Source organism: Oryzias melastigma, linkage group LG15 (assembly GCF_002922805.2).
Source record: "Oryzias melastigma strain HK-1 linkage group LG15, ASM292280v2, whole genome shotgun sequence".
Taxonomy (NCBI): Eukaryota; Metazoa; Chordata; class Actinopteri; order Beloniformes; family Adrianichthyidae; genus Oryzias; species Oryzias melastigma.
The window spans coordinates 26,946,320-26,973,929 of NC_050526.1; the positions used below are offsets into that span (position 1 = coordinate 26,946,320).

Consider the following 27,610-nt stretch of genomic DNA (forward strand, 5'->3'; position numbering starts at 1 on the left):
GGTCATTTTGTGGTGAAGTGTGAAATTTGGAAATTTCATTTTTCCCAGTTGGAAAACATACCTCAACCAACCTTGTAGCCTTATCACTTATTACATTGCTTATTCTGTTTATTAATTGATCTCTTGTTACTCTGGTCTTCCATCTCCTTTGACCCCCCTAGTGGTAGAATAGCAAATTGCGGTCATTTCTTTAAAGAACCATAACTTGTCACAGAAATGGGCTAGAAACTTGCTTTTTTTCCCCAACATCCTTATATTTTTCTCTTAATGACTGGGTCGGATTAAATCATCTGGGAGGCCGTATCCGGCCCGTGGGCCGTATGCTTGACACCCCTGCCCTATACTAAGATAAAGTCCTCCTGTTTCAATCTTCTGCCTCCAATACCTCGAGAGTCAATGGAAAGCTATGGAGCCAAATTGGAGTCATAAAGATTTGAAACCCAAATAAAAGAACTAGAAAAATCAAGCTGAAAATTAGTTAGGAAAAATTTTGGAAATTAGAAGTTGTAAATTTTAAATGGCAGTAGCGTAGTGAGCTTGCAAAGTGCAGAATTGTTTTAGCTGTATTTCATAGATTTCCACATTATGGTTCGGTTAGCACTTAATTGCTTTTTAGTTGATTTCTATCATAAGTATTCGTAGGTGCTTTTGTTTTAACAAAATATATTTTTTCTTGACTGAAGCCCAGTAAACTGTAGTTACATGGATGGAAGTGGGCCAGCATCTTAATTTATGCATTATAACCTCCAACAACCTTCACCAGTCGCTTGTCTCCTGCTTACCGAACAGTTTCTTGTGTCTAAAATCTATGAAGAACTGGTACCTCCCCTCTTTACCTTAGTTCCACTGCATAGATAAACGGCAAACATGCTTTAGGGCTGATGGAGTAATAGCATATTTCCCTCAGGCTTTGTTGAGCTCAAATTCCTAGTTTTGAATTATTTTCTTTGATGACTCCCTGACTTCAAAGCTTTGTTTCTCTCACTATTGTTAATTAACAGACATATTGCTGCAGGTTAAAATGATCAGGATGGGGATTATGTGATTGCCTCCAGCAAGCTGAGTGGGTGAAAACTGCGGGACGCGCTCATGTTTGGTGAGTTTCACTCTTTTTTTTTCTTTTGTTCTTCATATTCTCTGTTGTTGTGATGATTTAAGCTTTGCAGGTTTTCAAACAATTTGTGATAAAAATGCAAAAAAGATTTCATTTCTCTTAGATGCTTCATACCAGGATGGTCCTGCAGGTTTGGTTCGAAAAGATGGAGAATGTTAATTTTACAGTTTTGTTTTGATTGGTTTGTTTCACATGAAGGACTGGAGCTGATCAAACTGCCACTTAGATGGAGTAAAAATTATCCCCACAAATCCTCTGACATACATATGAATACCTGCACCTCCTCGCTATTTTAAAGTTGAAAACACAAATATAAACTCATTTACCATAGACGTATGTCGGCTCTCCATCTCCACACTGGGAGAGCATCTACCTCAAGTGTTTGGTCGATTCTGTGGATTATGTTTGAAACGCTAATTTTGACTTCTGATTTTTCCTCCTTTCATGCCTGTGTCTGCAATTAGATGACTAACCATGCATTTCACTCATGGCCCCAAATGATTTCATTGTGTTTAATTTGTTTTAATTAAAATGGTTTCCTGCAAAACAGAGCAGTTTTCATTATCATTGCCTAAAAAACTGGGGTAGATTAATATTTAAGATGGTTCTGGGATGCTTCTCTTTTAAAGGAAGGTAATTAAATCTCTAACAGGAAATGCTAATTAAAGTCTTACTATTGATCCCCTTGTTTTTGTGCCATGTAGTCAGTGAGGAGCAGTCATTCCCACCATACATCTGAGAGTACGGGGCTCACAGGCCTGCTGACTGTACTTAGATCCCAACCAAGAGAGAATGTGGGATACTTGAATGATCGACGAAGATGCTTTGACTGAATCTATTATTTAATGGTGTTGTGACGGTTCTTTTGAAAAATAAAGACACTCAAAATTAAGATGACCCAGCCAGAAATTTAAAAGAAAAGAACAACATGATTGTCTTTGTCTCAAACAAACAAAGAATGCAATAACAGTTTTGGGGGAAGCTGCTTCCACTCTACAGTAAAAAACGTTAAATATTCTAAACAGGATTTTAACTCTCGAAATCCAGAAAAAAAGCTTAAGTTAACACATAAATCATTTTGTTGTAAATTCCCCTAGTACTGATAAACTTATAAGGAAATTTGTTCAGGCAAAGCGATGGACACCCTGGGGTCCTAGTTTGTCCATGTTGGAAAGCGGGAGCTTGAAGCTACCTTTTTGAGTCAGTGGAGAGTGTGTTTGTGATGAAGTAAGTTCATACTTTAAACCTTCATACCTTTATGTTTAACATGTATTTTGTTAAGTTATGTGACTCTGATTTCAAGTTATTTTGTAAAGAAAATTAGACAATTTAGCTTTGACTCTTTTCGCCTGTATCCAGCCTTAAAGTCCCCCTACGACATTTAAAAAAAAAACAAAAAAAAACAACCTTCCCAGTTGTGTTTTAATTATGATTATGAAGTTTTTAACCAAAATGTCCCACCTAACTGTCTTAAATAGCCATTTTTCATGTTGAAGCCTCTGTTTTAAAAATATCCTCTGAGGGGGTGTGGCTTTTGGTCGTGAGCTGAGTAGCCCCACCCCTGATCCCCCCTGTCTGATTATGATAGCTTTGTGTCTTGCTGGCGTAAATCTTCACCGCTGCTGCATAAAAATGTACTCGGAAATGCATAAACAAAATGATTTCTTATTACATTTGTTCTCTTTCATAAGAAAAATTCCACACATACATGTTAAAAACTCAAAAAACATTATTTTTATCGGAGGGAGACTTTTGGGACGACATTTTTAACTGTGGATCCTAAATACTTGTATCTACTCTTTACATTCATGATTTTGACACTTTACATGTCAGTAGTTGGGGTTACCAGGTGTAGAACCAAGTAATTGATTCGACAAACGGATGGCTTGTTTGTGCTCGTATATATTCATGGTTTGTGGGGTACTGCAGCCCCATGTGGATTCCACTCTCCTCAATGTGCTGCTTTCTCGCTGTTTCAACCAATAGATTGTGAGACTAGAAGCATGGACCAAAAAGCCCATTACCTTTTGTCAGATTGGACTGTCTTACCTGGTAAAAAGTGTGTGTGTGTTCTGTTTGGGTTGAAAGTATGCGTCTGCACCTGACATCAAGCTAATTCTGCCTGTAGAAAAATCCAGTACATATTATTTTGGATTTGTGACTATTATATTATCTTCCTTTTATTTTCTGTGCAACCAATTACATTTACTGATGCATTCTTATACATCTAGAAAAGTGGCTTCATAAAATACCTTCACTGAGATCAACATTAAGTCTTCCAGCCACGATTTCATGCTGTTTTTGTAATGGAAAGGTGCAAGTGAAATATAAATAAAGTTAAATATGCAAAAAGTGCAGACTTTGAAGAAAAATATCAGGGATTTTCAATCAATGACTTAAACCACCTCAGGAGAGTAAATATTTTCTATATCACTTAATTTCCATACAATACCAGACTGCAGCCTTACAGAAAGATGAAACACACAATCACCATATATACCACTTTTTTTTATTTGTATCATCCACAATCATTCACATTCATCGGTCTTCCATCACTGTAGCATTTCAACACATAACGCCATCACAACCGTCAGCAGACAAGCCTGTTAGTCCCTCACCGACATGAAGAACATCAAGAAGCTCATGGTAACAAACAGCGACCGTGTACAGTACGCGTTTGCAGGTACTGGTGATCACATTAGTAAGGTGTACTCCCCATTCAAGAGGACACAGGGTTTTTAACCAAGTGAAAAGAAAAGTCAATAAGAGAAAAAGCAGCTTCTAACTCTGGATCGATCATTGATCTTTTTGCTGTAAACAAAGCGAAGGAGCAAGAACAATTAGCAGTACATTTGAGATAAACTGGAACAAACCAGCTCGTGCTGTGACTTCTGCAGACAAAGACAGACTTGTGGTTCACTTTACCTAAACATGTTGGTATTAAACAAATCATACAGTCCCTGTGTCCACTGTAAACATCACTCTTAAAGTGGCCTTTAACTAAAAGGATAGTTGGTGCTTGGCAACATTTTCATCAGCATTGTGGCTTGTGCTCCTCAATCTAGTGCTTTGCCACACATTCAGAACGCAAAGCTTCAAATTTGTATCCCCTCAAATCTAAAGCCTTAGTCACAACTGCTCTTGAGGCAAACCTGTACAGGGTACGCAGGTGGCCTGCACAAAAGATTGTAGACTGCTCTGTTAACCCGTAGAGAGGAAATGTTCATGCACACTTGTTATCTACGGGCATGCTGCGGGCGACATGTCGTAGCAAACATTTCTACAACGCATAAGGGTAAGTAAGGATGTAGCTAAGGAGTTGGAAATCTTTCTTATGGATTTTTCACTTTATTAACATTTAGCCCATGGCGTTTACCCTGAATAATCTGGGAGGGGCTTCTTTTTCTTCTTCTTTTTTCTGCTGTTTACTACCACAGGTCTGCCACCTACGGTTGGAAGAGGTTTGGTGCCAAATGTCAAGTGGTGCCAATTTGACGAATCTTGCTCCAGGCTTTTTTTTTTTTTTTACAACTCTTGTCCAATATATGAAAGATTTGATATCATATATCATCTATTCCTCACTACCAAGTCTGAATCTCTTATTGGTCAAAGTTCATCCTAATGTAACTTGCAACGTGCATTCAATGGCACCACGTTTTTTTAAATGTAAAGCCTGAAAATGGTTGTAGAAACTTGTGCAGCTACACATGAACCCAAGAGTTTTGTATGCGGAATCACGTTATGCGCATCTGCTCCTGTTTACATAGACTTTTCATTACAAGTGGCCACTTGAACACGAGTTGCTGAGGGCGGTGTGAATGTGGCTTTAGGGTTTAAGAAGTTTGATAATCCGAATTTGAGTGGGACTTGCATATTTCATGTACACCCTGTGCATGTCACATTTGCACACGGTCAGTAGGGATCCAATACGTACACCTTACTAACAACTAGAGTGTCGTAAGGACATCGTATGACCTGCAGCTAATATGTGCTTGCAACTTCTATTATCCTTGCAAATACTTTACGACACACTTACCACACGCACGATAATGGTATGTCCCATTTTCATGATGTCCATTAAGGTGGTCATATGACCCAGAAAGACACTGCAAGACACACCTGTGCTCCCCTTAAGATGCAGCCGCTCCTCTCTACGACCCTGCACATGCCCAAACAACCCAAATACCTGCACGACCCCCCCTGCATGATTGCATGTGACTAAGGCTTAAATGAGCAGTAGAAAAAAAAACTGGTAACAAAATATTTTTAACCGGAGCTTTCAATTTTCTGATGCTTTCAAATCCCAACAACTGTTCCAGATATAAATACTCATCATTACAGGATGTGAAATATTGCTGCTGTGTATTTGAGATCTTTGCAAATACTGAAAGAAAATAAACATTATTAGCCTTTTTTTATTATATAGGATATATTTATGACCACCATTGCAGTTTCAAATACATTTACAAAATGTACAGATATTTACATACATGCACTTTTAGTGCTAGATATTCTTTAAGACTTTGAAACAGTTCATCTTTGTTTTGGGGAAAACTCCTAAAATAATTCATCTAATCCCATCCAAGTAGTCCATATATGAAATTAAATCCGCCTTTAACAGATTTGAGACTGTAAAAAGATAATAAGAGTGACAGCGCGCTATGGCAGATATGTCTGAAGAAAGAACACAGAAAGTCTACAGTGGTGATTTCAAGCGTAGAAGATGAGTTCAGGAATCTGCCCCCCCTGCACACCAGTGCCGTTGGTGCTGTCCGAGGAGCACTGGAACTGAAATGTCACCTTACCACACTGCACCTCCGTCATCCCTTCCTGTCCGAAATAGCTCAGCTCATTCCCATCCAGGACCACACTGGCTGTGTAGAAGGTATCGGGCTCAATTTGAACCGGATACTCAAACCACACTGGGAAGGTGTTGCTGGATCCGTCAGAGAAGTATTTGCTGTGGTTTTTCCCCAACAACACACCCTGTCGCTTCAGCTCAATCTTGGCGCTGTACTCTGCCGATCCGCAGCTAGATCCGTACAAGCCGAAACCAGCGATGAAAACTCTTTTATCTACGGCAAACTGAATGCTGTCACAGCGCCCCCGATAGCGCCACTGGTTGCTCCGGTAGGCACAGGACTGGAATCGGTGGCAGCGCTGGGGGGTCAGGCCCTTCCTCGGCTGACAAGCGAATTGCAGCTCAGGTTTCTTTGCCGCTGTGTACCACAGGAAGACGTCATTGGTCTCATTGAGTGTCAACACGCCTGACTGAGCTGCACCATTGGCAAAATCATCCAGCGCCATTGTTGGGATACGTATGAGGTACATCGCTTTTCCCAAAACCTTACGCTTGTTGTCGGTGGAGGAGGTGAGCTCTTGTCTTTGGCACTCTGCTTCGGCCCAGCTAAGCGCTGCTTCAAATACCACGATCTCTTTAGCATTGAGGGTCTCTCGCTGGAGGATGCTCTCCAGAGTCTGGGCATCAATGTCACAGAAGCCCTCTGAACGTAAAGCCAGCTCAGCCTGGGCATCAATCACCTCCCAGCAGCGTTGCGTCAGCTCTGGCTCCTCGAAAAGGCAGCTCTGGGAAAGTAACACGCAGGCATTTTTGGCACTAAGACTTGTCTCCAGGAAGTTGACGCAGGCGCGAGCCAGGTGAGGGACAATGTACTTCTTAGCAGCATACAGGGTGGCCAACACTGTGTCAGCAGTCAGGTCGATTTCATCACAGTAAATATACCTGTTGATGCAAATAAATGAGATTGCTGTGAGTAGAAAAGTTATTTACACCTTTTGGTTATTTGCTATACTTTTAGAAACAAAGAATTCAAATCACAGAAAGTGGTCAAAACATGAACTTTATGATTAAAAAAATGCATTCAATTGAAATTCTGTTCCACAGCCATCCTGGACTGAAAGGCCAGATTGTTTTTGCAATTCTTCTTTCTTAAAGCTACTTAATGCAAAACGTTGCCCCCACCACTTACTCCAAAAGTCATCAAGATTTGCACATACAAAGTACCCTGTGAAAATGGACACAGTGAATGACCACCCCCCATTAAAAAAATAGGAATAGAAGTTATAATAATAATAATAATAAAAACAACCCATCACAGTCAAAAAAATGAATTTGGCAAAATCTCTTATAGAGCTCACAAAATAGATTTCAGAATATTGGTTGGAGATTATTATGGTATAGTTTTGAGATTATTATGGGATAGCTATAGGTCTTATGGCTTGGCAATGACAGCTTTTTTTGAGCAATCTTCAAAGAAAAAGAAAACCACAAATTAAGTTTGACCTTTGACCTTAGGAATAAGCCACCATCTTGAATTTTCAGATAAAAGTAATAAATAAACCACCTATAAGTACCAGCTACAAATTTAAACTCCTTCAAGGGATTTTGATCTATTGCCTCCTAAGTCCTCGAGCATCATTGTGAAGTTAGGAAAAAATGTTTTTAGAAGTTTTAAAGTCCAACAACTTTATTGTGCCAAGCTCCTTGATGGCACATTTTTTAATGGAATATTGTGACAGTTAATACATGAGTTGTTGTCTCAGAAAGAAAAAAATATAACATGATATGACCATATTAGGAATATGACCATGGGTAACAAAAAAACCTCTGTTGTCAAGGAAATCTGAACATTTACTTTTGCAGATTCTTCTAAAAATTACACAGACGTAATACAAGTTTGCAAAAGAGATATTATCAACAAAAAAGCTGCCATTTTGAAAAAAGTGTTTTAAATTTTTCATGAATTTGTCACATGTGACCCTGGTTGCAGGGGCAGAAAGAAGAGTGAGGGATGTGTAGCAGCTGCTCAGCTAGTGTGGGTGGGTCAAAAAGTGGGCAGCGAGAGTGAGGGGAGGGTTGTGCCTGTGGGCCATATAATTCTCGTCACGGCTTTAATATATTCTTTATTTCTGACAAAAATATTCCTAGTTTTTTTATTTAGCACTTTAGTAGCTCTCCTACAAGGATAAAGGAAACTAACGACCAGAATAAAAGGGATGACAGACTACCAACAGAAAGGCTGAAGAACAAACAGAAACATATGCTTATAAGAGAGCAGGAGATAGAAACAAACAAGGAATTTTACACATGGAAATTCTGTTTATTAGCTATTTTTATTCTTTTTAATTAAACAAAATTCTTACTTTAGCATTGCCAGAAAAGCTGCCGGTTCCACATCTGGAATATGGATTTCGTCTTTGTTTTCAGCCAGTTCCCCATAAAACATGGCGTGGAACACTGAGCTGCCCACAGCCAACACGTACTGTTGAAGAAGAGGAAAACATTCACAAATTAAAACAGGATATGGAAAAAACTGCTGATTAGCTACTTCTGCAGTAAATCTGGGCTGAAAATAGATGGTTTCTCTTTAATTGTTCCATTTGAATTTCAGCCTCTAGATCTTTATTCAACGACGCAGATAGCAATTCATCAGAAAAATTTATATTTTTAATTTCCTTTTTGTTTTCTTACAAGTTTATTATATTATTCAACGCTGTTTGCTGTCCCAAGGGTGTCTAAAGTCAATGTCTTCAGCCTTTAAGGATTTCACTCATTCTGGCAAAGTGGTCAGAAAATCATTCAAAGATTTTAGATGAAAAGTTGGAGTGATAACAGCTGTACCGTATAATTGAACAAAAATGCTTAATAGACTTTGCTGCTGGCGTGTTCTCTCGTAGCTATTTAGTAAAAGCAGCAAGAATAATCAAATGTGCCAAAAGACGTGACAGGCAATTCCTTCTTTTGATGGGAAATGTCTTTTTTTATTCAGTGTGTATGAAAATAAATGATTAAAACTTTTTGAGCTTTGAATTTTCAAAGAAAGTCATTCTCAGCCTGAAAATTGTATAATTGGATAAAAGGCCTATAATCAAAAGCAACTTTGGCTCAGATCTGTTATGATAAGATGAATATGATGTCAAGTTTTACTCAATTATTTTTCATTGTTTTTTTTTTTTGTTGTTGTTGTTTTTTTTGTTTTTTGCAAAAGAAACACAATGAAGCTGATCAAAGCCTCAAGTTAGACAAGCCGGATTAATTATGTACAAGTTATCAGAAAACAAATGGAGACAAACCAAATATATTTTAAATTTTCGCTTAATTGCATTTTGAAAAAGTTTTACTCACTTGGACTCTTTTGTGACCCAATTTGAGTTGCACAGATGGCCTTACATTTGACACTTTAATGTTTAATTTGATGATATTCTGAAAAGCCCACGCCGAAACGGCTCCAACTGCAGTCTTTGAGGTTCAGATGAAGTGTCAGCACTAAGTTTGTGTTTTTAAAACAGCACATTCACCAAAATATTTATGGCCCGCAGCAGCAGTCTACTGACTGCAAGGACCATATTGTTTTTGCTTTAACATTCTATCTTTCTGCGCCTTTGAGCCAAAATTTCACCCCCGCCACATGAACGAAAAGTACCTCAAAATTTTATCACACCTAGGGAAAATTGAAAATGAATTTTTGGCATGTTGCGCGTGACCCCCCTCAAAACGATGACATCACGGCGAGCGTTTTCGTAAAAAGAATGAATGGGCCGAAAATCGCTTATGGGGCCAAAAAAAAATATTTCGAGATACGAAAACGAAAGCCCATGCCACGTGTCGGGGATAAGCCCTGGAACATTTGAAATCATTATGGGATGGCCGTCAAGCCGTAGGCTTGGAGGCCATCTTGCCCCGAAATCTGAAAAATGGCGATTTTCACGTTTTTCCGCAGTATGGGAAAACGGAACTTTTGTTTGTCCGATTTTCACGAAACTTCAGACTTAGGTTCTCAGCGCGAGTCTACAACGACCCTGGAAGTTTCATTGACCTTTGACCTTGGGAAGACGCCGCCATCTTGAAAAGTTGAAGAAAAGCACTTTTACTCAAAGCTACAAAAAGAATTACCTCCTAGGGGGTTTTATCAATTGTTATGTCACATCACTGGCCATAAATGGGAATGTACTGTGAGAAAAATGTTGGAATTAGAAGTTGTAGAATTTGAATGGCGTGCGCGTGGCAAGGTCGCAACCGCCACGGTTTTAGCTAGCTCGCACATATTTTGGGCGATTTGCGCAAAAAGGGTATTCGTGCATGCGGAGACTCAAGCTGAACGAAACGACGTAACTTTCGAAACTGTAATGCGTAAAATGCGGCCCTGGTACGCAAAAAACCGTTGCGAAAAAAACTGCTGACTCAGCAAAATCAAAAAAAAGTTTGCAATTCGCGAACGAAACCAACGTAGCTTTATTGGATATAACCATGGCTAAATTTTACATTATTATGGGATGGCTCCACGACCTACCACTTGGCGGCCATTTTGTTTCGAAATCGGACATTTTGTGAACTTTACAAAGGTGGAACTTAGCTTTTGTTAGTCCGATTTTTACGAAATTTGACCAACATGACTCTGGCGTTAGTCTTCAACGACCCCTAAAGTTTGGTTGACCTTTGACCTTGGGAAGGGCCGCCATCTTGATTTGTCCAAAAAACCACTGTTAGCACTAGCTTCAAACAAATATAACTTTTAGGGATATTTATCAAACGTTTCCAAACGCTTTTGGCACCATTGGGAAGCTTTTGGGAGAAAATATATGGTATTACAAGCTATAGATTTGGAACGGCGTGCGCATGGCGAACTCGCAAATGTGGCATAGTGTCAATACACGCTCATATTTCAATGCATTGCAATGAGATTTTAACATGTTAATCCCAGGCTAAAGCTTTAACAGGTATAATATCATAGAATATGACCATATAAGGAATGTGGGCGTGGTTAGCAAACAACCTCCGTTGCTAAGGAGATCCAAAAATGTACTTTGGCCGATTCTTGCGAAACTAACGTCAATCTGTTCGGTGACCTCGGGCGAACAAAACATAAAATGGTTGCTATGGAGATAACACTAACAGAAAAGCCGCCATTTTGAAAAAAGTGCCTTTTTAGGCAATTTCTCACTTACATCACAGTCTAGCTATATAGTAAGGGGAGGGTGGGGGTTAGTGGTGCATAGTGGCTGCTTAGCAGGTGAATTCGGGTCAAAGGTCAGCGTCAAGGGCGGCGATGGTGCGTAGGGGCGGGCAGCGAGCGCAGCGTTGGTGCGTATGTGCGGGCAGCGAGGGAGAGGGCGGGCAGCGAGGGAGAGGGCGGGCTGCGAGGGAGAGGGCGGCGAGGATGAGGGCGGGTAGCGACTGCGGGCCATCCAACGCCGCTTGCGGCTTTAATTCAAACTGTTTTTCCTATTCCAAACTGTTTTAATCCCTCCATCATTTTTTAATACAATTTAATAATTATAAGCCATCTGCTCTGCTAGTAATATGAATAGTTTAGTTACTAAAGACTAATGGGGGAATACAGAACAGTATTTTTTCTTTATTTTTATCATTACATTAATGTGTAGTGAAAAAGTTTCAAAAGATTAACTGTTTTAAAAGTTTTTCATCTTGTTTAATAATCTTAACTATGGTTGAGTAACAAAGTAACAAAATACAAAAAAAGTAGAACTAGACTCACGTTCTGTCTAATAATAAAACAAAAATGTCTTCTCTAATGTTTTTTTCCTGTTGGCCATAATCAAAATAGGCTTGAAAAATCCAGATACAGAAATATGAAAAAGTTCTGCACCATTCAGGAAATCAACATTATATTAATCCGTTTTTAACATTCCATCCTTTTGATTTAACCTTTTTAGAACCAGGATATTTTTAAAATACTCTGACCTGGAAATCCTAATAATAAAATGTATATTTCTGCATAGGAATTACTGCTAAAATAAACTAAATGATCAAAGTTTGCATCATAGTGTTGACTTCTTAGTGCATATTGTAGTCATCGAGGTATTTTATTACTGTTCTGATTCCCCTTAGGGTCCAAAAGCAGATTTCTATCACAGAACAAAGTGTTGCAAAAGTTCTGTTTGCCAGAATTCATAGCTTTTTCAGTGTATGATGAAATAAGATGCAACACTAATATCTCTCTGTAATGTGCTCTTTACAGAGTGGTAACTGAAATAGCTCTTCCCTGTTTTGTTTTGTTTTGTTTGTTTCTTTGTTTAATTTAAAAGTGTATTTTATCTTTTTCTTCCTGTCTGGATGCCATGCCTGCTTCCTGGTTTATATCACATCAGTATTTATTCCCTAGACTTTTCCTTTTATTAAGCGTTTTATTTACTCAAGCTGCTTTTGCCACCTAAATACGTCAATTTATCTTCATAGTTTGCAAGAAAATATAAGAATCTGTTCAAATGTGTTTAGCTTTGATTACACTGACATGATTTGTCTATAATGCTCTCAAAATATAGGAGCCAGGACAGGTAAAAGTGAACTTGAAATGGCTAAGATGTTTTTGCAGTGTTCAGTTCCTTAATGGTTGATCTAGAGGACATTTTGCTGCACATTTTAGTAGTTTACTCAAAGTTAAAAAAACTGGAGCAAAAATATTTTCTTTTCTTTTTTTTAAACAAAAACACAGCTTTGATTTCTAAAAAAAAATCTGATAACTCATCAAATGTGACACATCCCTTAGGTCTGGTAAAAGAAACGTTTCAACAAAAAGATGACTGTCATGTCACCATGGCAACCTTGTAAAATTTTGGGTCAATCAAACAGCTAAGAAGACGAATATATTCGTGCAAAGAGCTAAATGAGTCTTGCAAACCTAACCTAGAACAGCTTGGAAAATGTTTGGGGAAATCACACCTACAAGCTCAGCCTTTCTCCTCAATCTATGGCTCAGACTCTGCAGAGCTGAGTTTGAAAGTTTAAAGTCAAAACACAGTTTGAGAAATTCCCTCCTTTCAAACGGCTGACAGCACAGTTTGGGTTCAGCATCAGTCCAAACTGAAAAAAAACCTCCCACGGTCAGACTCTCTCTGGTCTATAAAACACAACTCCATTTTCAGGTCAAGTCAAACATCTCAAACAGTAACGCAGCAAAGATCTGGCCTTATTTTACGGCCAAAGCCTCCAATCGATAAGTCCAGCAGGAGTTTCTTTTTCACTGCAGTATTCAAGAGAACATTCTGTGATCATACGGGTGGCTGAAATTGGGTCACATTACAGAGTATGATGACACTCCAGCTTGTCCATGAGATACATTCTGAATGCACATCGTTTTTCCAAAAACTGGTTTTGCATTTCAGCTTCATATGTCAACATTACTGACATCTCCATTTAACTCAAGAATGGATTCCAATAGCATAAAAATCTTTTGTTCAAATGCAGCAAAAAAGGCGTTTTCTCAAATATTGTTAGACATTGTTGATCCACATCTTAAAAGCTGGAGGAAATTTCCCCTTCCATTTAAGAAGAACTAGTCTCCTGTCAATCAAGGTCCCGAAAGTAATTATATGTTGTGCTCCATCCAGGAATTATAGATGGATTTACAGGTCTCTGCATAAAATCTGAAAATTCTCAGAATACTGACCGCCAGAACCAGTATTGTTTGTATCAATCACAAATTAGATTAATATTTAAAATAAAAATATGCATACCTATAAACTGGGCTTGGAATGAACACGTTATAGTGTAAACTGAATAACCAACCACATAAACAAATTGGAGAGGAATGTTTTTTATCTGGAGCTTTTTCTCAGATCTCCTTACAGAAATTTAAGGTCCTTTCCCTTTAGGTTTTTAGTAACATTAGTGGTGATTTTTGTTTTCTATCGTGTGTTTTAAAGATAGGAGCTACTTCATTTAATAGGGTACTTCTTCAAATAACAAATTTAAATAAATGTAGTTGCCCTTGCAAAACCAAGTTTAAATTAAATTCAGAAAAAGATTAGTTTTTTTTGCTGAGTCATACATCTCAATAATCCTGAGGAGTCAGAAAGAAGGGAGGTACAAAATCTTAAAATCCAAAAGTCTTCAGTGCATGCTATTTTTAATGCAATTTAAAGTCCCCCTATAACATTTTTTTAATTAAAAATTGTTTTAACTATGATTATGAAGTTTCTAACCAAAATCCCACAACCTAAATGTCTTAAGAAGCCATTTTTCATGTTGATCTGAAGCTAGACACGCTAGCTGGGCCAGATGAGGAGTTTAGCGCATGTGCAGCAGAGCTCTCGTGACGTACTAACAGTTCATTCATTCAAACAGTTCGATTTAAAAGGAGAAATACTCTGAAATGCAAATGATTTCTTATTTGTGGTGCAAAGTTCAGCCACACAACCAAACCTTATGCTACGTACACAACGGGCATGTATGAAGAACCCGCTCAACGAGATGTCCAAATCTCATGAAACTCGCTCCAGGCTTTTCTGTCATAACTCTATTTCAATGTTTGAAAGAGTCTGTGTCATATAATTACAGCTGGAAATGATTAATTTCTCTGTCATAAATTTTAAACATTTGATACTGTTGTCCTTTGAAAAGGTCACTATCCATATGTCACTAACAAATCTAAGTTCCTGATTGGTCAAAGATCAACACTTGTCAACATGCATTCAGTGTTGTACGTTTTATACATAGAACCCAAAAACTGACTTAAAAACTTGTGTAGTAATGAAAGTATGAACGCAGCGCCCTGTAACCCACACATGCATACTTTCACATAGACCTTCCATTGTGTTGCTGAGGCTTGTGTAAGTGTAGCATAACAACCTCAACGACAAAGAGAGCAACTTCCAAAACAACACAACTGTTAAAAACCAGAACACCGAAACTATCTAAAACAGAAAAAAACACTTTGCGACCCACAATGCAAAGGGGTAAGGCTATGCTTGCAATACAAGTACATTACAATTAAGCTGAATGAACTAAAGGCCTATTAATAGATGGTTCAGGTTTTACATGAAGCCACAAAACATAAATTAAATAAATAAATTCTATGTTAGATTTAAATTGATGTAACAAACATCCAATTTGCATTTTTAAATCTGAAGAAATGGAAAAGAGGGATATTTAATTTATTACAATTTACTTAAAATATACAAATGTTCCATCAATGAACAAATCTTCAACTAGCAAAACTGATCTGCTCCATTCACGGAAAGCTTTGTCTGTAATTGAAGGTATAAACGGAAGATTTTCATCACATTTTGAGTGGTTCTTGAGGGAAAATACTTGCCTAAACTGTTTTTAAATTTTTAAGGTGTTTCACAATAAGATTTGAAAATGCACTTATTTTTGATTGTGCTTTGTCTTCTTACGTAATTAATATTTACTTTATTTTAATTAATACATGGATTTTTTTCAAATGATCTGCACTAGTGATGGTAAAGTATAAGTAACTGAAGTTCAGAATCATACAATGACAAATTATGTAATAAAATAAAGTTAACTAAAGCACAATAGGGTGGGATTATATAAGTTTGTTTCCTCCTACTCACTTTCAAGCAAATAATTAAACTCCTTATAAAAAACATAATATTTAATGGTTTTAGTGTCTCATGTATTGTATGCACTTATGATTTAGAGAAAATATAATTAAATAATGTGTATGTGTATGCATATGTATAAATATTATTCAATCAAATCATGACCGACAATCATACGTTTGACATGTTTGTATGTGTTTCTCTTGTTTGGGTTCTTTAACTTTATTTTCCTTTTGAGTGCTTAAAAAGGAATTTCTAAATCCAAATGAAAAATAAGTTTTCTTGTGATGATTTTAGAAGTAAAATCAGTAACAAAGGCCATCCTTCTGGGTTCTCCTTCACTCACTCTCCCTCAGCCTCATTTACATAAATAATTGAGGACTGTCTCAAAAAAGACACATGGTGTGGAAGTGGAGCACAAAGGACTTCACTTCCACACCCGCAGGTAAGAAGAAGAGCATATGTATGCTTTGATTTGATGAGTTTTAATTCTGTATTTTTTCTCTTGTTTAGCAGGAGTTTAGCTGGATGAATCCTTACTCTGTGTCCTGGCAGCCGCTGAGTCCTCCCCGGCTGACCCACGACAAAATGAACATCCGCCATCAGTTCATTGTTGAACATTACTGAGTTTCTGGAGATGGAAGGAAAAAATAAATTAGAAGAATTTCAGAAAGATCAATGTGAGCAAAATGAAATAATCCTGGATCCTGCTTGGACTTTCTCAGGAAACCAACTTTTTGTTTTTTTTCATAGAATCCTCAAACACAGCAGTAACAAGACAATGGAGACTGTGGGAAATCCCAACTGGGTTTCACAATAAAGCTGTTTTTATGTATTATTGAGCAGTTGAACATGTCACATGGGCGGGTAGGCACCCCCCCAGTTGTTCTGGAGAGACAACAAAGCCGGGTCAGAAATCACACGTTTTGCTCTGGACGGCTGAGGCTCCTGATAGGCCAAGGTAAATATTGTTGCTTTTGGTTGAGGCTGACCTCTGCTTGCTGAGTATTTCAAACACACTCCGCTCCCTGTTATGGCAGAGTGTGCGGGGTGAGGTATAAACGGAGGTACCCCCAACAGACTTGAGGACGCCCAGACGCACAAAAACACATTCCTGCTTTATTGAACAATAAAGGAGTTTAGGGTCTAAAAATGTGATCATATTCTAGCAGTTTGATCCTGTCAGAAATGATCTGGCTTACCTTTCTCGAATGGTTGAGTAGAGCCCCTGCCAGTTGCAGTTCTGAACGGTGTTGTTGTTGTTGAGGTTTTGCTGCTGGTACTGTTGCACCGTGGTGGTGGATGCTGGCTTTTTGGTGGGAAAGATGTCCGCTGCCATCTTCTTCTTCTTCTTGCTCCTCAGAGTTATTATCTCATAGCAGACTGGGGGCAGCTTGGAGCTGCCGCTGGCATTCCCTTTCTTTGAGCTTTTACTCGACTTGCTTTTTACCGACTCTGGAAGCATTAAGAAGAAAGTCAGACATTTCATGTTCCTTCCCTTGGCATCGACCATGAGTGTGTTCAACTGCTGAGCAGTGAGAGTGCATGCAGAGAAGACATCCACCAGGAGCAGGCAGGTGTGTTGGGGGGGCTGGGGGAGGCAGAGCACAGGAGCAGCACAGTACACAGAGATCCTGTAGAGGCTGGAAGTACAGGAACAGATCTTCTTGTATTTGTCAGTCTTCTGAAGGTTCCGGCTGGCGAGCTGATGGAGCTATTCCTGTGTGAAGTTTGATCTGCTGACGAGAGGCTCTTGGGAGTCCCATCCCTGCTTGTCCAGAGTGATGAGATCAGCTCCTCAGATCAGTTTTTCCTCCTCCTCTGTCGCTCTGAGGGTTGCCCTGACAGCTCCAGATTTAGTATAACTGCAGTGGAGCAGAGGCGGCAGCGTTTACTCAGGTCCTTTCATTTTGCATCCTCACCCCCCCTGAGCGTCTCGTCTCTTTCTGCCGGTCCTCATCTGTGACTTGATCTTTTCCTCTCCGCAGCCCGCCGCTTCTCCGTCCTCTCCTCTGCGCGATGCTGTGGATGCTGCGCTGCTCGATCTGCTGACTACAGAGGTTGAATGGGAGAGCGCAGAGGAGATAGAGAGCCCCCGCCTCCCCGCTCCATTTCAACACAATTTACAGCTCTCCCCCCGTGCACAGCCAATGACATCCAACAGCATTCATGATTGGCTAATGGAGCCTGGTGCAGCACATGCTTGAATATGTAATAAGACATGCGGTTTTAATTGGCAAAGCCAGTGGGAATGATATATTCATCCACTTCAGAGTTTCCTCTGCATTTCATATTCACTTTATTCTGCTTCAAATGTAGAATTTGTCAAAGAGATTTCTATAAGCCGGTTATACAGTAGCAACAGACACGGTTTTTGGAGCCTAAAATTGATTATGGACAGTTTTTAAACAACAAAGTTACTTAAATTAAGATGTTATTACTATTTTTTTTAACTCTTACACGGGAAATCTGAATTTATTTACTCTGTCCCGCATCAGTCCTGGACTGAAGGAGCAAATTGTTTTTTCCATTCTTCTTTGTTACTGCGCATTTAAGTAAAAAAAATCTCCCCGCCACAAACTCAAAAACTGCACACACCCGGTAAGTGGTGAAGATATATTTTGAACATAGTGAACAACCTCTACAAAAAAAAGTTAAAAAGATGAGATCACAGTGGAAGAAACCATCCGAAAAAAGGATTGGAGCCAAAATCTTATATGATGCTAAAAATAAGAACATTTCAAAATCCACAAATGAAGCCAAAAACTATGGAAGTTGTATCTTTGTATCTGTTCCATCAGATTCAGATTTTTTTTTTTTTATTATTGAATTTTCGTCCTGATTTTTTAAATCTTTGAAAATTCATTCTGAATTTTTCCAACCTTTGCATTTTTATTTTTGAGTTTGAAAACACGCGTCAGAAATATCCAACAGAATTCTTCAAATTATTATGGGATGGCCACGAGACCTACAGCTTGGCTGCCATTTTGTAGCAACGTTTTACTGGAAAAGAGTTCGAGTGATGTTCACGAATTTCACCCACATGCTGCCAACTTAAGTCTACAACCAAAGTTTTTTCTACCTTTGACCTCGGAAGAAGGCAGCCATCTTGAATTTTCCTTAAAAAAAGACCTTTAGTTTCATCAATAAATTTAAACTACTTAATATATTCACTCCTAACTCTTCTAGAATCAGCGAGCTACTTGGAAAAAAAAACATTTTGTTTTTAGAACGTATAGATTTTGAGAGGTGTTAGTGGGGCGAGCTCTAAAAAGTGGCATTCTCTTGTTGCTCGCACATATTTTACCAGAATATTCAATGCATTCTTACTCCCACCTTGTCATATATGAACGTATCGTACCGGTCCCATATATGACGAGTTGGAAGTGAGAATGTGTAGGAATATTATAAAAAAAATGAGTACATTCATTGTTGGCTCAAGCTGAACGAAATAATAAACATACAATATTATCATATATTAGGAATGTAGGCGTGGTTAACAAAAAACCTCAGTTGACAAGGAAATCCAAAAGTTTATTTGTGCAGGTTCTTCTAAAAATTACATAGACTTGATGGTCACCCCCCCGCGACAAAACAAATAAAATGGTTTCTATAGAAACAAAAGCAGAATTTTGAAATAGTGCTATTTTTCCATACATGTAGCTCCGTCCAGGGTAACAGGGGCTGAGGGGGTGAGTGAGGGGCAGCTGCTCAGCCAGTGAAAATGGATGAGGAAAGGGAAATGCGAGGGAAGGGGGAGGTAACACCTGTAGACCGTACAACTTTGCTTGTGGCTTTAATTTTTATCTATGTCCTCTTGGGGTTCCCATTGCTGCATCAGCTGGTGTTTAGGGATTAACTCTTGCCAAATATGCAAAAACACAGCTGAGAATGACTTGTGTATACGGTTCTGATTAAAGATCAGATTTGTTTTAAAGAGTGGTAAGCATAATTATCACTGTTTTCTGGCTTTTAAGGACAGTTTTGGGGTTTGGAACAGCTCTCCAGTTAGAATCTTGATTCATTGCTTCTATTATCGGGCTGAATCGTCAATTTTAAGTGATTTTTATTCAAGGTGAAAACAACCCTGGGGGAGAAAATTCTGTGTTTTACACAAGGACACTCCAAATTGCTGATGTTGTAAAAATCAAACCATTCCACCTGAAGGACATTCACTTGCTCACTATAAAATACGTCTCAAATGTTTACAAATGCATCTCTATATGCAGCACCATATTTTTGCAGCAAAATAAAAGCGACAAAAATTGGCAGGATAACGTAAGTGAATCCAATGGAAGTCTTCCTTCAGCCTCTGTGACAATATTGATTTTTCCATGAACCTTAATTAACTGTCTCAGTGTTTTGCTGCACTGAGGAGCATTAGCCCACTAAGCCCCCTGATACAGTGGATGCTGCAGAACAGAGAAACTTGCTATGGCAACATAGAGTCAACATTACAGGGCACCATACTCTGAAATTGCAGGCCACTAGAGATGTTACCCTGGTAACCACATCCACAAGCAACATCAGAACAAAAATGTATTATGCAGCCATAAAAACAATGATGATGTAAAAGAAAAAAAGGTTTTTTCTTTGAAGGATTTTTGCTACCCCTCATGAAGTGTCACTACTTCTACACTTTAATTAAAATGTAATGCTGTCAACACGACAAGAGGTGGCAAATTGAATTAGAATTAATACAATTAAATCATCAGTTTTGTGATTTGTCTTATCATGGTGTTGCAGGAGGCTACAGCATTTGATAAATAGGATGTCATCATATATCACAGTCAATGGCTTAATTGCATTTTCCTAATGGTTCATCAGCAGAAAATGTAATCTTGTTATTCACACATTGAGAGGTGGGAGTGAGGGAAGGAAGTAATGATAGTGTTGTCACACCGTCAACAGCACCTTTGTCTCACACTTTGTCATCGTGTAGTCGCACATTTTCACTGAAGAGGGAAAACATTAGAGGAAGTGCAGTAGCACAGCAGTTAGATGCTGAAATTATCATAAAACACAGACGTGTGAAAATTCAGTATCTTTCAAAAATCTCAGGATTTAGCCCTCTAAAAAGCCTTAGTGAAAACTGTCCAAAAAATGATGAAATCTCACAAAATATGATGGTCGTAGACCCCTTGGTAAGCCCATAGAACGTCCATACACGTTTTTGTCTATGGACATTCTAGGGGTGACAAGTAGTAGAAAACACTCACACAACACACAAGGGTGAACAAGGTTGAGGAAAGTGAGATCAAATGAATTTTTCTTTTGTTTGTATTAATACTTCACAATACACTGACCACACACACGATAATGGTACGTTCTATATTTTATGACGTCCCTTGAGGAGGACATATGAGCCTTAAGGGAACTGCAAGAGACATGTGCACTCCCGTTAAAATACCGCTGCTGTTCTGTACGACCCTCCAATCCTAAAATCCCTAAAATCTTCAAGGTTCAACTAATCTCATCATATTTGATACATGTATTTTTGAGACTTGCATTTCATTAGCATGATCCAATCTTTCCTTAAAAAAACATTGTATATAACTTGGTCCATGTTTTTTTTTTAACAGCTGTAGTTCATCATCATTCCACAAGGGGCAGTAGAAGACCATTTCCTGCTCATTTCAAATGGCTGCTTCCATGAAATTTCAACAACACTTTCGGTGAGAAAAGTTTAGCTCATTTCCAAAATGTTCTGGTGAGAATAATTAATCTATTGTTATCCATTGTTTTGAATGACTATTTGTTGTAGTAAAACGAATGCAAAATTTGTTGATAATTAATTCTTTATACCAGAGTTTCACCATTTTAAAAATGTGTGGATCAAATTTGAGACAGTGGGTAAATAAAGTGTTTATTCCTAAACACATATGTTAATCGTTTTGGATCTTAAAATAATATTGGTATCAACAAAAATGTACTAAATCACCTGACAGATCATAATTGATTGTATTATGTGGGTGAATTTCATCAAAGGGTTTAAAAGCTATTTTGATTTCCAGAAAGTTGAGTTTTCTATCAATTCTTAAATGTGGATTTCTGCTTTCCCTAAAACTCATAGTGTATTTTGATGTGAGTACAGTTTGTACATGTGGGTCCGGTTTCAGTGCTTTGTACTTTTCCAGCATGTAAACTTCAAAAAGGTGAAGTTAAAAAGCAATAGAAGTCCAGCTGTGCCTTTGTTGATTGCCTCTTGATGAATGCCTTTATCTTCAAAGTCATTATGACTGAACTGGACACCCCCTCCCCACATCCTGTGAGAAGTAGCTGGACAGGGAGGTTTTATAAGCCTGGACAAAGCAGGGGGAGATTACTTACAGGGCTGGAATCGGAACAGTGAGTAAAGTTATATATGACAGACTGAAAGAGTGTCACAACGACTACTGACACGTTCTTTCAGGTTCAGTACATGTTTATAAGGTATTTAAGGTAGGTTTCAATTTAAATGCACTATTTTCACAGTCCTATTCATTGCTTTTTTCCTTATTTTTTACATATCTTTTTGCCTTTTTTTGCACCTCTGGAATATATCTGTTTGTACTTCAATGGGAGACAAGTTGCATGTGGTATTTTTTAGAGTATAAACTGCAGATTTATGCAGAATTTATGCAGAATTAAAAAAGAAAACAAATATTAAAAAAAACATTATGTTTTGGAAACCAGAACCCAGCTGCCCCCCCCCCCAAAAAAAAAAAAAAAAAACTAAATAAATAAACAAAATACAAAGGAAATGTTTCGGACAACAAAAGTAAGGCCCAAAATATTAAAAGGAAATATTAACAAATGAACCAAAATAACAAACCAGGAAAGGTAGGTTGGTACATCATTAGCTGCGTTTTCATTTACTCTGAAATTTCGCAAATTGGATTTTTGTTAATAAATTCTCTTAATGGAAACACAACAATTAAAAAAACTTGCATTTATAAAACAAAACGTGGTTGGGCTTGGAGGACGTGATTGTCTGGGGCATATCGAAATGGACATTTTTCACAAAACTGCAATGGAAACACTTTTTCCAAATTAAATAAAGTTGTTATGAAGTGGCTGTCCTGAGCGCTGTACAGCGGGCGCCAGGAGAGGTCCTACAGCTTCACAGCTCATTATAAGTTACATGTCATACGGAATCGTACAGCTCCTCCGTAAAATCACTATCCAAGATTTCGTCAAAACTTCATCTGTAGCTGCACTTTTGCGGCTTGCAGCCTGAATAAGATGCAGAAGTCTCCATTTAGGATGAGCGATAGTGCTGCGACAAACTCTAATGGATCTTGTCATGTTTTCAAACTATAAAAAAGGGCCCAGCTGCTTACTTGTTAGAGTGATTATTCTTTAAAATACTGCTTCTCACGTGCATCTGAGACTATCAATGGGCTGGCTGCACTCCACCACACTGCTGTGATGTCACCCAAATGCTCCTTTTAGTGAATCAAATTTTAAAAAATACTTCTTCTCATCCATTGCCGTGTTTTTATTGACTTGTAGCGTTTGTTGGATTGTGTTTATTTGCATAATTATAATTTAGCTATTGATTGGATGATGACATTCGCCTTTTTAACTGGAAGTTATGTGGCATTGCCATATCTTCTGACATAGCATATTCCTTTACTCTTCTGACTACAACTTCTGCAAAAGTTTGGTGATTGATCAATTGACTCTTTACCACAGTTGAGGTAATTATGCTTCTGTTGTCCATCGTCTTCAACACTCAAATCTAATCAACAAATCAGCAATGTCTAACAGTAACTTTTCTGATTTGATAATTTTTTTTAAATTCATTTTGATTTCTGGAAATTACTTTTTTTTTTAGTTATTTTAATTTCTGGAATGTTGTTTTGATTTCTAAAAGACAATCTAGTTTTTATATTTGCATTGTAAACCAGAAATTCTCTAGCTGATTTTTGTGTATTATGTGGTGTTTTCCAGTATGAGAATAGTTTAGACATGTTGTCTGTCAGACTTTGACAGAGTTGCACCCCTGCAGGATGACAGAACTTTTCTGCAAAGAGACACCTGCTGGGAGACTTGGCTGAGCAAAGCGGAGGATAGAGGAGGCTGCAAAGTGAACTGTGATGCCGGGCTGGCACACGAAGGCAGGAACAGGATCCAGCAACACGTCCACTGCTCATCCACCCCCCCATCGCATTCTCCTCACAGCCTTCCTCCTCTACTGCCACTTATAAAGCAGGCAAGGGCACCTGACAGGTGGAAGGGGCGGAAGCGATGGCGTCTGCCCAGACACAGGGCTTAGAAGTCCTGAAAAAGAGAGCTGTTCGTCAGAGGAGAGAACTGGCAGTCAGACACAGGAGCAGTGTGTTTCTGTGTGTGAAAGTAAATTCTACACATTTGTGTTCTTAATTTAGCCAATTTTATCATAACTTTCATAAGCAGCTAATTTGAATATAAAAAAGCAGGAAAAGCTTCACCAACACAATTATTACTATTTATTTTAACAGCTGTGATGAGCAAACACACTTTTAGGGCCAAAAAAAGGCTAAATCAACATAGATGGGATGATAGCCTTCCCTTAGGTTCACAATCAATGTGTCACACTTAGATGTATGGGGGTAATTTTACTTGCCAGTGAAGCACAGGAAGAAAAAAAACCCAAAACAGATCATATAGAAGTGAGCAAGAGCCAGAAGCTTCTGAGGATCACCAAAACCAAACCGGTACCACGTCGTTGGGTTTAGCTGTTCGACGGTCAATATGTTTCTGTATATGCATGTGCCTTTCAGCTGTGTTTGTGTGTTTGCTATTCTGTGTGTGGACACAGTAATGACAGTGTAGAGATGACCTTGTAACCCCGGCCCACCACATGAGCACACCACCTCCCACACACTTTCTGCTGTTGCTCACTCTGCCTTCGCTCTGTTGTCGTGTGAAAACAATTCCCATCATTTCCAGGGCCATTCCATGCCTCAAAAGTGGCAGAAGTGGATATTTCGAACAGATTTTTGACATGTGTAATGGTTTTAGGAGTTGTCGGACCACTGGTTTTGCAGTGTATCGCCTCTCCTGTCACACTAGGAGTTGACCACATTTATGTTGTGAACTGGGAGGCGGACAGGTTGGATTTAAACCCCATGAGCTCCTTTTCAGGACATGCCACAGGGATGCTCCACAGACACATCAGAACACATGTTGGATGTTTGAAGAATTCAACAATTTCCCATCATAACTGAATATATGTTAGACTTCCTCTTTGAGAAGTCATGGTTTGAAAAATACATCAAGATCAGCCTTTCTTTAGCATGAAAATATTGTGTTTGGTTTTAGAAAAATATGTTTTTGTTTTTTTTATTAATAATACTTGTTTGTGGAACAAAAAGTTCTGGGAGGGTCAGTTTGAGAATCAACTAATTCTAAAATGGATCGTATATAACAATCTTTTTCTTTTATTACCTTTCTAGTTTTGCATAGAAAAGAATAAAAATATTATCTATTGATTTATTTGTTCTACTGATCATCTTTCAACGCGTTCTCACTGGTCTTTCAGTTTTGATGCTGCTGTTTGTTGCCCCCCTAAAAAAATGTTGTTTTCTTCGAAATTCTTTCTGTGGAGGAGCAGCAGTTCATTGGAAATTCAGTTTTAATCCAGATATCAGTTCTGATAAGGAAAACAAAGATGTGCATGGATCTTTTTGTCTGCAAGTGGATGCATCGCAATAAAGCTGAGCAGGGAGCTTTCTCCCCACCCAGAGTATTCTCTGCGTAAATTTCAGAATGTTTCTTCTGATCCTGATTCACAATGAGTTAAATAAAGAAACACGCAGAAATGCAAGTTAAAGCTTTATTTTCTTTATATATGTCCTCCATTTCATCAGATAAATGTCAATAGAAGATGTTAAAAACCTCTTTTTTATTGGAATGGGTCTTTATTGTTCCGCCGCATGCCTGAGGAGCATAAATTAGGTTTGATGTGAATAAAATGTCACATCAGCTGATGATTTGACATTCTTGCAGTCAGATGGTGGAGGTGAAGAAGCTATCAGGCGATCAGGAGGTAAAACCTGAACGTTCCCAGCCTCACCGAGAGCACAGATGCTTTCTGCTGCAGTGCTGTACCAGATTAAAATATGGAAAACTCTGTGTTGACAAAGCTGTTACAGCATTGGTGGGAGTCCCACCGGTGCTGAAAAGGCTGACCAGATGGTTTATTCCTACTGTGTGATTTACAACGTCTGCACCCAAAGCAGATTCAGAAAGATCTGGATTAACACAATCATAATGTGAAGCTTTGTTTATTTATTATCATATTTTATTTATGATGTCGTACATATTCAAAGCGCACGGCTCCATGTGATTTGTGCCATCTTCGATTGTGATAAATATGCACAGGAGTATCTAAACACATTCAAGCTGTGCCAAAAGATCCCCAGAGGAGCAGAGTGCTGACCAGGCATGTATGAGGCACCGAGGACAGAAGGGGGTAGCGGGGGCAACAGCAGATGGAAAAGGGATAGAGAGACAGTTAGAGTCTTTTTGTGAAGGAAGGAGCGCTCATCTACTTGCTGGAGTCTCCAAAAAACAAAAACAAGCGCATTAAGGGAAGAAGGAATATTTCAAATTGATGCCAATCAAAAGAGTGAAGGTTTAAATTCTTGCTAAACCAATTTGACATGCTCTTTAACTCAAGGTTAAACAAGGTTTTTAAACAAAATGAATATATTAGAGGAAACAGCAGCTCTTACTGTTGTGATTTCAGTGTAGATGCTGTCAGCAGATGTGTTTTAAACAAATGAAATATTACGTTTGTTCATTTTAATCAATGGAATTTGTTCCAATGAAGGTCAGAAAATACGTTATTCTAATTGGGTTCAAGCTGTGGAAAAGCAAATCTTGGGACATGGAAGTGCAGAGTCTGGAAAGGAGTTTATTTTATTCTTTTCACTTTCTCTATTTAAACTTTGACCTTATATTAACATTTATATTTTTTAACAGTTTTTAATTTGGTCCATGAAACAGTCCCCCTACATTTATTCATTAATACTAATTACCTACTGCTAAGATAGGAGTGGATGCTTTAACCTTCTCACCGATGATTTTTCTAAAGCTTTTGTAAAAACCCAGAGGGAGAAAATGTGACCTTTTCCAGAGTTATTATCAGTTCTACAAACAAAATGACACTAATGAGAATTAAAGTTGGCATATTTGAATTGCATTCTCTTCCAGTTTTTGGCATATTGCAGTGATGAAGACTTGCCTTCTCTTAGTTTTCTTCACTTATCTGTTACTTATTTACATCAGAAATGATTTTTCTAAACCTGCTGTAGAGAAAACCATGGGGTGTTTTTCTGTTTGACCTGGTGGTTATTTGCTGTTCTGTGCAGATTAAAGAAGATGTTCTGTGACGTCAAGGAAGATGTTCAAATTAAAAATCTTCTTAAAAAAACATGGACACTGCTCAGACTGAGAGTAGGTTTCTCAAACCAAATGCAAATGTAGGTCACAGGCTTTTATGGGTCTGATATGAAAGAGAAACCTTTAGTGCAACAACCTCAATAAATCACAGGATAAACACTGAAACTGAGTTAAAGACCCACTCCCATAAAACCTTTGTTTTCAACATGTTCTTATAGTATTTTTCAGGTGATGGAGGAAATATATAAAGATAATTAAGCTTAAAATGGCATTTCGAAGTATCTCATTATTCAAATCATTGTGAATCAGGAGCAAACAAAAAAAATGATGTTTGAAAAAGATCATAAAAAATATGCTGGGCAGGTCACAAGCTCCATTTTCTGCTCCATTCTGATGCACTTGTAAACAAATAGATCTGTGTACGTCTGTAAACAAATGGATGATGGGAAATGGAGGCAGGTTTGCTCCACACAACTCAGAGGTGAATTTTTGCATAAACTATGTCCTAGAAAATTACAGGTTTTGTGATTTTGGCCAAAAACGGCATAAGCATAAATAGAAGACCACTGGGAATACTTTGAGAATACATCAAAAAATGATTAATATGGAACTTGAAACAAATGTCTGTGAATTTATTTAATGAGGACAGCAGCTCGGGTCATAGTTTCAATGAGAAAATTAACCACAATCACTGTTTATAAACAGAGGAAGGAGAAAAATCAGATCCATTTTCCAATTAAAGACTTGATCCTTTAAATTACGTTATTTTTAGATGTTGAAAAATTAGTTTAGATGACA

The 27,610-nt window shown here is 38.2% G+C and overlaps 1 protein-coding gene across 2 annotated transcripts; it reads right to left on the reverse strand.

Annotated features, from left to right (window-relative positions):
• Window positions 1-3,601: 3,601 nt before the first annotated feature.
• On the reverse strand, window positions 3,602-17,554 carry btbd3b (BTB (POZ) domain containing 3b). 2 transcript variants are annotated; one of them, XM_024297531.2, is made up of 5 exons: window positions 17,004-17,554; window positions 16,642-16,894; window positions 15,980-16,070; window positions 8,279-8,397; window positions 3,602-6,857 (listed from the first exon to the last, which is right to left on the reverse strand). In XM_024297531.2, exons 2-5 carry the CDS (start codon window positions 16,776-16,778, stop codon window positions 5,825-5,827), a joined length of 1,380 nt encoding a protein of 459 aa, XP_024153299.1. In that variant the 5' UTR covers window positions 16,779-16,894; window positions 17,004-17,554; the 3' UTR covers window positions 3,602-5,824. The 2 variants fall into 2 exon arrangements, with proteins under 2 accessions (XP_024153299.1, XP_024153298.1); XM_024297530.2 differs by having other exon boundaries at window positions 16,642-17,553.
• Between the last annotated feature and the right edge of the window lie 10,056 nt (window positions 17,555-27,610).